The 12429-nt window shown below is 40.7% G+C and overlaps 1 protein-coding gene across 1 annotated transcript in view; it reads right to left on the bottom strand.

Moving 5' to 3' along the window:
• The window catches only part of COL4A6 (collagen type IV alpha 6 chain), a 112638-nt gene that overhangs the window by 13828 nt on the left and 86381 nt on the right, over nucleotides 1-12429 (bottom strand). The window contains exons 15-27 of the mRNA XM_053956055.1: nucleotides 12018-12062; nucleotides 11394-11447; nucleotides 10045-10114; nucleotides 9192-9302; nucleotides 8227-8376; nucleotides 6759-6863; nucleotides 5745-5905; nucleotides 4615-4794; nucleotides 3846-4029; nucleotides 1892-1963; nucleotides 1386-1493; nucleotides 417-638; nucleotides 23-184 (exon numbers count right to left, since the gene is read on the bottom strand). Coding sequence (XP_053812030.1) covers nucleotides 23-184; nucleotides 417-638; nucleotides 1386-1493; nucleotides 1892-1963; nucleotides 3846-4029; nucleotides 4615-4794; nucleotides 5745-5905; nucleotides 6759-6863; nucleotides 8227-8376; nucleotides 9192-9302; nucleotides 10045-10114; nucleotides 11394-11447; nucleotides 12018-12062 — 1624 coding nt within the window. The remainder of the gene's footprint in view (nucleotides 1-22; nucleotides 185-416; nucleotides 639-1385; nucleotides 1494-1891; nucleotides 1964-3845; nucleotides 4030-4614; nucleotides 4795-5744; nucleotides 5906-6758; nucleotides 6864-8226; nucleotides 8377-9191; nucleotides 9303-10044; nucleotides 10115-11393; nucleotides 11448-12017; nucleotides 12063-12429) is intronic.

Raw genomic sequence — 12429 nt, 5'->3', positions numbered from 1 at the left:
TTCATTTGAAAACACCACGTACCTGGTGCTCCTGCAAGGCCAGCTGACCCCAAGGGTCCTGGTTTTCCCTTAATGCCAAAAGGGCCTCCAGGGCCAGGAGGACCCCGCAATCCAGGGACACCTGAATATCCTGGATGACCCTGTTCACCTTTAACACCCAGGAGGCCTGGTCTTCCATCCAGCCCTGGAAACAGAGAGATAGGAGTTTACAGAACAAATAAAGCAAAATTCACATTTTAAATTGAAAAGTGAGTTTTGATAAAAGCCTTTGAATTGCATTAGATTCTAACAGAAAACCAGCAAATCACCATCTGTGAGCAGAGGAGTTGCATTATCTTAAAGTGACTGGAAAGAGGAAGGCTATTTGAAAGAAAAACAGTTTGATATTCCCAGATACAAGCAATATCAGTGCTTACCTTTTGGTCCTGGAAATCCAATATCACCTGTAAGCCCTTTATCACCTGGAAGTCCAGGTCGGCCACGCTCTCCCACAGTTCCACTCTCAGCACCAAATACATCTCCAAGAGCTCCTTTTATTCCAGCTAAGCCTGAAGGACCCATTTTCCCAGGCAAACCATCTGTTCCATCCAGTCCTGGAAGTCCTTGTGAGCCTTGCTCTCCCCGAGGTCCAGGGAAGCCTTAAAGAGAAGATCCATAAGAGTCACTCAACAGAAGTACACAATACTGCTTCCAATAGCATCTCAAATAAAATATACATTTAAAAAATTCCCATTAAAGAAAAAATTGCTTGAGAAGTTGCAAAATATTTCAGTACTGAATTAGAAACAATAATCAGTGACAGAAAGACAAAACTGTTGAAAGGTTTAGGTTTTTTGGACCTTTTTTTTTCAAGAAAAGAATACTGTACAAGTGTGTAGTTGCAGCTATATAAAGCATTCCAAGCTTGGTTTCAATAGATGGTAGGTTAAGTAAAACCCCTAACCCTCATCACCTTTGCCTCTTGGTCTTTCTTTACATAACCATCAGAAATTCCTATGGCTAAAATGAGTCCAAGCACTGTGTACAGTGTACCTTCACCAGAGTACCACAGGGCTTAAAATAAGTGTTACACTAAATTTGTGGCTAATCTAAACTGGAACAAAGTACGTGACAATGGTCTCTGGAGAAACAAACTCTTGACTGTTCTCTTTTCTCCCAGTAGTGATACAGTGTTTCAGGCAGGTGGTAAACATCCTGAATATTTCCTTTGTTTTCTCCTAAGCTGCAATCACTTGCTTGCATTTGTAAGGAACATAATGGAACACTCAATGGAGCATTATGAATGTATGAGGCAGAAGTAGCCAAGAAGGCCAGAAAACTCTTTTGATAATGTATTGTACACATTAATCAGACAATAAAAAGAACTCCAGCAACTTCCCTCTTACCAGGTTCCCCTTGCAAGCCTATTATTCCTGGAGACCCAGGCTGTCCTTTAGACCCATGTAACCCAGGCTGGCCTGGAATGCCAGAAAAGCCTTTGCTGCCTTTGGGACCTATGGGTAAAAAATATATTAATAATATCAACAAACAAATAGCAGAAGACAAAAACAGGGCACAACAAAAGAGGTTCAAATATTTTCTGCAAAGCTGGTGCTGGATACACAATTTAAGCAAAATAAAGTCTCAAAGCTATAGCTGTTCATGAGCTACATAAACACAGAAGCAGAAGGTTTGTGTTCAAGGCTACATGAAAGCTAAAAAATGGTGCAGTGAATATGATCCTCCATGGGATTTAGGCCTAGTCACTTTGGGGAAAAAAAGGACATTGTTCTGCCAGTTAACCCTCTGGAATAACTATTGCTTGGAAGAGGATTAATTGGGAGGTATTATCTTTGACAAATAAGTGCTGCTTGGCAGTCAGTCAGTGCATTACATCACCTTGTGTCCCTACCTGGCAGTCCTGGAAAGCCGGGAGTCCCTGGGGGCCCGTATGCTCCAGGAACTATGCAGGGCAAGGTGATACCTACAACAAAGAAACACTGAGGTTGTATCCTGTCTCTGCCAGTTTAAGCCAATGATACTGCATTATTGCCTTTATCTTCATTTTCTTATTAAATTGTAGTTCTGACTTGGGATCTCTTCACTGGTTTGCTTTCAAACTAGTACAAAGTCACAGACTCTTTAAATGTTTTTCCTCATTTCACAATAAGGCCTTTCAATCTGGAAAAATAAGGAATTATTATTTTTTCTACCCACACACATTTCTTTAATATTAGATGAAATTTATTACATCAAAGGATGTTATGTATTTTAATATATGCAAATTATTTCCTAGTATGGGAGGAAAGGTGCACTCACAAGTTTTCTTACACATCTCTATGGAGGTGCAAACTGAACTGGTTAATGATTTTAATGATTTACTCCCTTTCCCACATATTCTGACTATAAATACTCTCCTACACAAAGGACTGTTCATTGTTTCCCAAGCTTTCATGTAGAACTCATAATAAGCTGGCTTCTGATGTGCTCTGCAGAATAAATGGAGTTCACATCATCCACAGAGCATTTTACTTTTACTTATCTCACAGTGCAACTTTAATTTAGCGGATTCTGTAGGAGAAAATTTACTGAACAAATGCGTAAGCATTCACAACTAGGAATTAGTAAAGCTTTTAGCATTTAGCATGTGACTTGAATTGGAAAAAAAGCTTATGCAGACTATCCCTGGGGGACATTAATGCTGCATCAATACAATGGACATCTCCTCCCATAACAACAAGGCAGCATGACACTGGTGTGAGGTACTATCCCCATCCAGCACATCTGGCAACCTCCTGATGCTGCCCTGGCCTTGCTCTCACCACCCTCTGGGTCTGAGACTCCTCTGCCAACTCCTCTCACTGTGGTGGTCTTACCACCAAGGGCTTTGAGCTCAGAGCATCACTTTATCAGTCCAGAAATGCATGCCACTATATTATGCCTGCAAATACATTACTAGCTCTGCATTATTGACACAGACAGAATTACAAACCTAGAAGCCCAAGTATACACAGCATGCAACATAAACTGAAAATCAGCAGTGACAAAGAAAAAGTACTGTTTACCTTAAGTTATATTTAAATGGCTGACATGGAATCAAGACACTGGGACCAACTTTTTGCAGTCATTTTGTAATGAAAACATTTTCCATAAATGTTTAGACATGAATTTCCATGTAACTAAATTTGAGAACGAGCATAAAACATCATATATGAAGTATTATCAAACCCATATTTACTTACTTTATCACTTGTCATTAGGGTATGCTTTAGGTGCATATAATTACACACCAACTGAGCCAAACTATAGTACCTCAGGAAGCAAACAGAGCCCAGAGCTGGTTGCACAAGTCTTAATTGAACTCCCTACCTGACTGTCTTGACAGCCTCTTATTCATCAACACCTGTTCATTCATACAATGTATTACCATTTCTTCTTTTTAAAAAATCTGGGGCTCTTATTTCAATAATAGCAATAGTTCTGAAAACTGAATCAGACACCTCAGATATCAGTGAATTATTATTTTTATTGGGACAATGATTTCAGTGTTTTCAAAAACCTCATTTTATCACTCTTCCTAACTCCCTTTGGTATAAAATGGCTCTCCAGCAATAGTCAGGGAGTAGGTCCATCTAATACTCTTAGTATTTCAGCAATGCTTAAGTATTTATTGCTTATTATCTGTATCCTCCTGAACATGAGAAATCTGTGACTGCTATGTGAAGCCTGGTGAGCCCACAGATGAGTTTCAATTAATTTAAAGAGCAGCCTTTAGCCTAATGCAATCTTCTGGCCTGGCCACAGGCACAGTAGTAAATTGAGGACCATTTGACTTGCAGCTTTACCTTTTTTAAAGTAATACCTACCTGGAGGGCCTGGAAGACCTGCTTGTCCTGGAAACCCATCCATTCCACTGTCACCTGGTGGTCCACGAACTCCACTGGGGCCTGGGTATCCAATGCCAGGAGAACCAGTTTCTCCTCGATGGCCCTTGGAGCCAGGTAATCCTGGCAGACCTTTTTCACCTGGGAAACCCAGCCCACCATCACCCTGTGCACAGCAAAGACAATTACAGCTGAAAGTCAAAGGGATGCAGAAAGAATATCCACCACTATAATTTTTAAAAGTGTGTAAGAGTTTGGTTGGTTCTGTGCAAGGCTCAGGTGAGCCTGAAAAGATATATAGAACCCACTGTAAATTATCCATCTTTATTTTAAAATGCAGCAATACTTGGTGACTATTACAAAGAATATTTCATGTTGTATTTGTCAAAATGCAAATACTACAGATTCTGAAAGACATTTACTTTCTCTTTAATTGATAAGATTTGGGTGTGATTTTTTTATTTCAAGGTGGTCTTTTTATGTCAAGTTTTCACTCATAATAATGCCTTTTGTCTTTTAGAACTCAACACAGAACAGCATTATGGTCTACTAAGTTTATCTTTTAATAGAGGCATTAGGAATGTCAATTATTAATCCTGACCAAGACAAATTTGTGCTCAGGGACTGTGAGCTTTTTATGTATTTGAAGATTTACCACAGGGTTAATCAGGACTAGTTTGCCAGGCCTGGCTGTTTTCTCTGCTCCTTATTCCAGTTCTGAAGCACTGCTGCTAAGTTAATCTGAACTTACTGGAGGGCCTGGTGGGCCTGGCAAGCCTGGAAGTCCATCCCTGCCCGGAGTTCCTGGGATGCCTGAAGGTCCTCTGGGTGCTGTCGCACCACGGTCCCCACGAGCACCTTTGACAGTTGCATAGGATGGATCCCCTTTTTCTCCCTTAAGGCCTGGAGGTCCTTGCTGACCAGCTGAAGCCTACAGACCAATAGATAAAGGAAAGGTACATGCAGAGAAAGTTACATGCAGAGAAAAGGCTTTGTTTCTTAAAAATGTCATACAAAGACAGGACACAATGACCAGATCAGAAAATCTCCAGAGGGTTTCCTATTGTATACATTGACTTGGGAGGGGAAAGAGGTTTGTTTGTTTTCAGCTGTTTCTGCTGTCACTACAGTTCCACAGTGGCAAGCCAAACCTTGGTAATAGGGACAGCAATCTGGAAACATTACATTAATCATGATATGATGACACGCAAGTAATGAAACTTCTTCCCTATTGCTTGGTGTGCTGCACTTACTGACACTGATAGAGATCCTCTGAAGACAAATGGCTAGTAATTTTATGGACTATGATTTTCAAAAGTAAATACTTGCAATGAGCAATGCTCAGCACTTTGGAAAATCCTATTTGTTATGGTCACTGTTTGATAAAAAACAGAGCTCAACTCTCATTGATGTATTTAGCATACAGCAGTTAGGAAGCAGACTCCATCTGTGGTGCACAGTTTTTATAGCTATGAGCAATGATGTGGAAAGATCTCCCTGACTGATTTTTCAGATCTTCTCTCCATGTACATGTACAACTGCTTCCCCAGCCAGCCCTCAATTAGGAAGAGCCCTGGGTCTAATCCATGTATGTCTACTTCCAAGAAGTCCTGGGATGAATAACTCCTTGCTTTTCTCTTGACTGATGAATGTGCAGTTCTCAGAATTTAAGAACCATTTGTTCTCCCATTTTTACAGCTGATAGTATCTCTACTTTCAGTTTCTTTACACAGATCAGTTTCTAGGTTGATATATTTTTTAAAACCAAACAAATAGAAGCAATTATGGGGGGAAAAAAAAGTGTTCTTTCATTACATTGAAGACCAGCAATTGCACATGGCCACAATTCACAATAACCAACACAAACTCTTCCTGCCTTACCGGAGGGCCGCGCAGTCCTGGTGCTCCCACAGAGCCTGGGTCTCCACCAAGGCCCTTGGCACCAGGTACACCAGGGCTGCCTGACAGACCTGGTGGGCCTGAGATGCCTTTTAGGCCAGCTCTTGTAACTCCTCCATCACAAGCACAATCACCTGCCTCTCCTGGAAAATAGTCAACACTCCAAAATGAGTTTCATTTGGATAAAGACCCTTTTCAGTTGCAAGCAGTATTTGATTCAATGAAGACAAAGCCATTCTCATATTATTTGATTTTATGCCTCCTCTGCTCAAGTGATGTGAGTGGCAAGCAAGTGGAGCTCAGGTTTTCTCCAGTTTAATTTCCATGCAATACCCATCACCAAATAACCACGTGTGGCACAAACTTCAGCACTTCTAGACCTCTTGCCAAAGGTTTAAACTTTCCTAAACAGATGGGTTTAGGGGAGTTTTAGGGAGGTCTTGTGCATTTTTAAAGAGATGGTTATCAGAGAAAACAAATCCGTACTCCCCCTCACAGTAGGTTACAATGACCCCCTGAATTGTTACTGGCCATGGACCCAAACAATCACCAAGCACAGTGATATCTGTGTCATCATGGCTTTTGATGCTGGTTCTGTCACACACTAAGACCCAAATTCTCATGATTTTTAGCACAGGGGAGAATAAAATTAAGTTTTCTGTCATTTACATTTCTGTCATTTTTGTCTATTGCAAAAAGCAGTGAATAAGATTTTATTTCTAAGTCTCAAGGCTTTAAAGGATAACTAACTTAGGTCATTTTCTGTGTGTGATATGTTGATCAGCTTATTTGCCTGAGCAGAATAAGAAGAAGAAATAGGATTTTACTGACAGTGCTGGGCACAGCTCTGTCTAAATTGCAAAGGCCGTTGGCTCCTTCAACCCCTCCTGTGATTTGTCATAACGACACAAGTCATCCCTTAGGATATTAACCACATGTAAATATCTTTCAGCCCAATGACAGCTGAAAAGCTCTCTCAAAACAAGAGTCACTTACCTTTGTAGCCCTTTGGACCCAAAGCTCCTGGCAGCCCTCTTTGCCCAGGCTCCCCTGGGGCCCCAGTCCTTCCACTCAGGATTATCACTGGGGAGAATGAAGGGCCTATATGCAGAAAGAAGGCAAGGAAAAGCCATGAGAAGGCTGATCTCCAGCTCAGTATTACTGACTTACAAAATCAGTGATGCAACTAGCACCAGACAAAACTGCAACTGTGGATGTAACACAAGGAGATGGATCTTGGTTGGTACCACCCACAGTAGTTCTGCAGTTCTCTGCCATGTTTGCTTCCAGCTCTTCATACAGAAAAGCAAAAGTTCTCACAGTGTGGATGCAACAGAGTTTCATTCCTCTACTCTGCCACTGCACTTTTTCACAGATTAACCAGCTGACCAAAGAACTCACCAAACTGTGGACAGGTAGTGTAAAGAATGGTAAATGCCTTTCATTCAGTGGTTGCAGCTCAGGAAAGACTAAAGGGCAAAGGGGTTAAGGGGAGTTTCCCTGTCCCTCACTTCATGACTGAAGGATTGCTGTCTACATCTCTTTACATGCTGAATGGAATGAAACATAAGTTGACGGAAACAGCAGCAGAAAGAGATCAAACATAATCTAAAACTACACTGTCTGCAAACCCTTCCCCTCTGGGACAACAGTAAGATGGAGTGCTGACCAGCACCGTCTGATGCTCCATGGAAACAAACTGCAGCTATCAGCTAAACACAGCCACAGGAGCTTCACAGACTCTGCAGAAAAGTGAGCCAGATTTGACTAGCAAACAGTTATTGATGAGAGAACTCTTGTTTCTTCTCCACAGGAAATCATTTTATTACAGACCATGCTCACTGGCTCCATCACCGGAGTGTCCCCTGTTCTGAAGGGTTGGCTCTCAAAAAAAAAACAGCTTATGGCAGAATGGTAAAATACAGTTTTGTAAACTCAGCCCTGATCCTGTAAAACTCAGTTTCTGAGGAAAACAAAACAATGCCCAATAATTTAACCCAGACATCCATGCAAATGAACATGTAAAAACAAAATCCTATTTCCTTAGGTCTGAAAATGTCTCTTCAGACATCCTATCTGACTCCTGGTACCCAAACTACCTGCTCACAAGACAGACATTCATCTCAGGTGTTCATAAGGATCATGGTCTATTCTTTACCTAAGCCAACAGGAAACTAGCCTAGACCTTCAGAGTCCTTGGTGTCATAAACTGTGTCTACACAACTTTGTGCTTCAGTCTCTCAAGCTACCATGGTCAACAATAATTAGGTCTATTGTCTAACTTTATAGGAGTGTCAACTCATATATATAAGTTTGTGAGCTACAATCACAATGAGGTGTCAGTCAAACATGTACAATTTACAGATGAATAATCCCTGCTGGCAAAGAACTAAATATATAAATGATTATTTATCCTATTTCACTCTGAATCTAATACAAAAATAGATGTAAAAATTCTACATACGTGGTGAACCAGGCAATCCTGGTGCCCCTGGCAGACCTGGTAAACCACCTCTGCCAGGAGGGCCTGGTATTCCAATTGTTGCTCTTCCTGGTTCTCCCACTTCACCCTTCACTCCTGGAATACCTGGAGACCCTCCAGGGCCCATTCCATCTAGACAACAATGACACAATGAGCAGTTCTCCAGCAGCAAACACATTGAAGTATTTTTAATGTTAAGATAATTACCTTTGTACCCTGAACTGTAATCACGTTAGGACAGAACAATTCATATTTTACACCAAGGAAAAAGTACTAATTGGAGGGACCAACTGGCTCCCATTTACACACTCTTTTGGTGATCCAAAAAACTTCACAGCACTGCTCTTAAGTCCCTACGATCAATCAGACAATTAACTATGTAAGACTGAGGGGGGTTTATTTTCTGATTTTCTTGGTAGTTCCTAGTCTCTGGATTATTACAGGTTAGAATTTCCCAGATGACATTCAAGTAAAACAAAAACTTTTGAATGAGATCTTGGATGGGAAAAATAGGTTGCACACCCAATGGGTTTATCAAGCCAATCTGTTAGCTCTTTATTGCAAATATAAAAAGTCATTTAAAAATTTCAAAAATATTCATTATAATTTAAAAGGTAGGAAAAGTTCTTCCAATCAGCAATTCAAAATGGAAATCAAACCACAGCCTCCTGTGTACACTGCCACACCAAATATTCACACGTGAAGACTTACCTGGGCTGTAATAATTGTGGCACTAATTCTGCTCCCACCCAAGTCAACACAATTGGTTTCCCTATGTGCCATCCCTGCCTCCTATTTCTCAGACAGCAGCCTGCAAAACAGCCAGCTGAAGGAGAAGGGAAAGGCTTCCTCCAATACCTTCACCATCTCCAGGCCACTACCCAGAAACTTCTCCACAAAACCCCCAGCAAACAGCCTGCCAAGAGCACTGGGAGCAGCTGCTTTACCTCTCTCCAGGCCTGGAAACCCTGGAGCCCCTGGAAGGCCTGGTAAACCAATGATCCCCTCATCTCCTGGAGGACCAGGTATTCCTGGGTTGCCAGGGTCACCTGGGGCACCTATTAGAGAAAGAGGAAAACAAGGAAGAAAATCTCATCAGAATTTCTGCTGAAATACTGTTCAATCAATTACTGTAGTGGCCACTGATCTCTCAGATAGCAAAGACTGCCAAGCTGTGAGCAGGAAGTCTGTTAGTAAAAGTTAATAATATTGGGGAAAATTCCTCCTGAGCTGTTACAGAGGTTGTTTCAAACTTGACTACATGTGAAGAAGAAAAAATAGGAGAGACCATGAAATGTTCCCCTACCTTTATGGCTTCAGAGACTGTTCTCATGCAGGCCTCAGTCAGCTGTGGCATTAATTAAGCTCATTTTTCTCAATAAAATTCTTACCTCATTGGACAACAACAGCAGAATGACATTTACAGCACCCTTTACCATGCAGCACCAGGAAGCCATTTTTCCTTGGTACAATGAAGTCAGATTGAAGTGTGTCTACAGAGCAGACACAGCACTTGCCCATGCTCACATACAGACTGTCTGTCCCAGGCAAGACATTTCATTCTGCCTTGAGATACATCATTCTGCAATGTGGGGATGAATGGCATTCTTTAAATTCTGAAGTTATAAACAAAGAACTAAATATATGTGTAGCCAAACAATACAGAAATAAAGAAAAAAATAACAAGGGATGGAAGAGACCCAATATACAATATGGGAAACTGTTAACATACAGTAAGAAAGAAAGTTGGATCAGAAAAAGTGTTTTATACGAGTTCCAAAACAAAATGGAAATGTGTACCTGAAATGACTACACCTTCCCTGTCAATAATGACAGGCGGACCTGGGGGACCGATGTCACCTAATTCACCCTGTGAAGAAAACAGATTCATAGCACACTCAGATGGCTGATGGAGAGCAGGCTGCTTGCCAGGAACAGACTGTATTATGGGACCAGTGTCTGCAGCCATCCACTGTAACCATCATTCTTCATCTTGCTGAAGAATTCACTTTGTTCTGCTATTCATAATCATCTGCTGTCCTGACTTACATCGTTCCTGTCTGATGAAACTGATGGCTGCTTCAGATAAGATGGCTGCTACTGACCAGCTATCCTCTGAAGGTCTCCAATTACCTCAGTAGGAAGCACAGACATGTATATACAATGTGTACTGGAAACCAGTTATGTCAGCACACTGACCAGTACCAGGTAGATAATATCTGTTCACTTCATGGTGAAAGCTGCTATGAGCTATCTCAGTTTTAAAAGCTTTCATCACTGCAGCTATCTGTTGCCTTGCAATACTGAATTTCAATAATAGAAGCTTACAGAGAAACGGATTCCTTAGCAAAATCATCCAGGTAGAACAAGCAAGTTGTGACAAACTGCAGTGTCATTCCTTCCTCTCACTGACACTCTCAAAGAGCAAAGAGTATCATATCCTCTTTGAAATCACAAGCACAGAATTTGACTGTTGTCCAAATTGCCATCATATTTATCACATAAACACCATGCAGTGAGCCAAGGCAGTGCACACTTGGTTGCTTCTTCCAGTAATACTTCTCTGTACAGAAACATCTAATACTACTTCTTCCATGTACTCTGCACAAAAAATCCCTTCAGTAGTTGCATTTTACAAGTCTGCAATCTTGGTGGCAGATCAGTGTTTCCACAGCAAACTACTAGCTAATCATTTTCCACTCAGTTTCCAGCTGTCTGAATGCCCAAATTGTAAGATACCCAGAAAATGTCTGCTATGCATCACCTATATTTAGTACAAGAAATTGAACAGTCTTGTCCATACTTGTAGATCTTGGCAACTGTCCTATCATCGACTTACTTCCACCTAATCTTGCCTCAATGGTCCAATAAATATGACATTGGTGTAAGGATAAAGGAGACCAGAAAGGCTATATCTACAATTCTAAGTTATGAAGTTCAATGATTAACATTGAAAAATTATTAAAATACCTGAGCGTTCATGGCTCAGCAACGACTCATTTTTGTGCTTAACAATAAAGTGAACAAGGAACTGAAACGTACTGAAAATGACAGTGATATAGGGGAAAACAGGAGGTTTGATTGGAGCAATGACAGTTATTTATTCATGTGAATGCCTTTGAAAAACCAATGCTTTAGTGAGAAGTTACCTTCATGCCTTCTACTCCATCCAGTCCTGGATAGCCTGGAACACCTGGATGGCCCTGCAAGACCCCACAAGGGAATGATGACACACAGTGAGACAGTAAGTGGCATTATTTTTTAGCTGTGACATCTGCAGAGCCTGAACTCAAATCACAAACCAAATTCTTTGTCCTACCAAACATCTGAAGAAGAATTAAAGTAAGAGAAAACTCATGGCATCAATTTCTCATCACAACATACCAGAGCTCCTTCAGGGCTCCTTGTGAAGATGGTGAGAACTCATGAGCAGGCTGAAGGTGTGCAAGTCAGGAGAAAACCTAGGAGTTCTCACAGAACTGTAGAAATGCTTGCAAAATTAAACATTATTTTCCTTGTCCCACACATATTGACCCCACTGTTTTCTCCTTCTAAAAAAAAATTATTGGCACCAAAACATTTAAAGTAACACTGGAGATGCAGGATCTACTGATTTTGTACTTTCTACTTAGGTTAACTATTTCAATAAGGCAGGTATATTTATCCATCAGAGAACTTGAAGCCAAAATATAAGTAAGTCAGTAGATCTTAAGCAGTTTGAGGGCTTCTGTAACTTTTAAATATTGTAAAAAAAAAAAGAGAAGAAATTTCACCTTTCTCCCTGGAATTCCTTCAGATCCATCCGGTCCCAAAAGACCCTAGAACAGCAAAGACATTAACTTTTAGAGGCTCCATCCCAGCTTGATCAGGCTTCAAATATCTCTGCATCAAAGAATTAAAAGTTTAAATTTTCAAAAGGAGAAGCTACCACTGCCTTTCTTATCTCTCAATTATTAACAATAACAATGTAAAGAATTTAACAAAATAACTGATAAAAGCAGGCTTATCTTATTTAACTACTGTTTTTCTAATTGGCAGTTCAAGTTAAGGAAGTCACGGTGTCTCAACTTACTAGGAACTTATGTGTTACTTTATAATTACAAAACCAATAAATTTTAGTGCAGTGAAGACTTTCTAGCAGACAGCTTATTCTGCACACACAGAACAGAATGTCTTGGTCTGCCT

The sequence above is a fragment of the Vidua chalybeata genome, chromosome 14 (assembly GCF_026979565.1).
Source record: "Vidua chalybeata isolate OUT-0048 chromosome 14, bVidCha1 merged haplotype, whole genome shotgun sequence".
NCBI classification, from domain to species: Eukaryota; Metazoa; Chordata; class Aves; order Passeriformes; family Viduidae; genus Vidua; species Vidua chalybeata.
The sequence above is the reverse complement of the archived record's forward strand: the minus strand, read 5'-3'. Positions and strand labels throughout refer to the sequence as shown.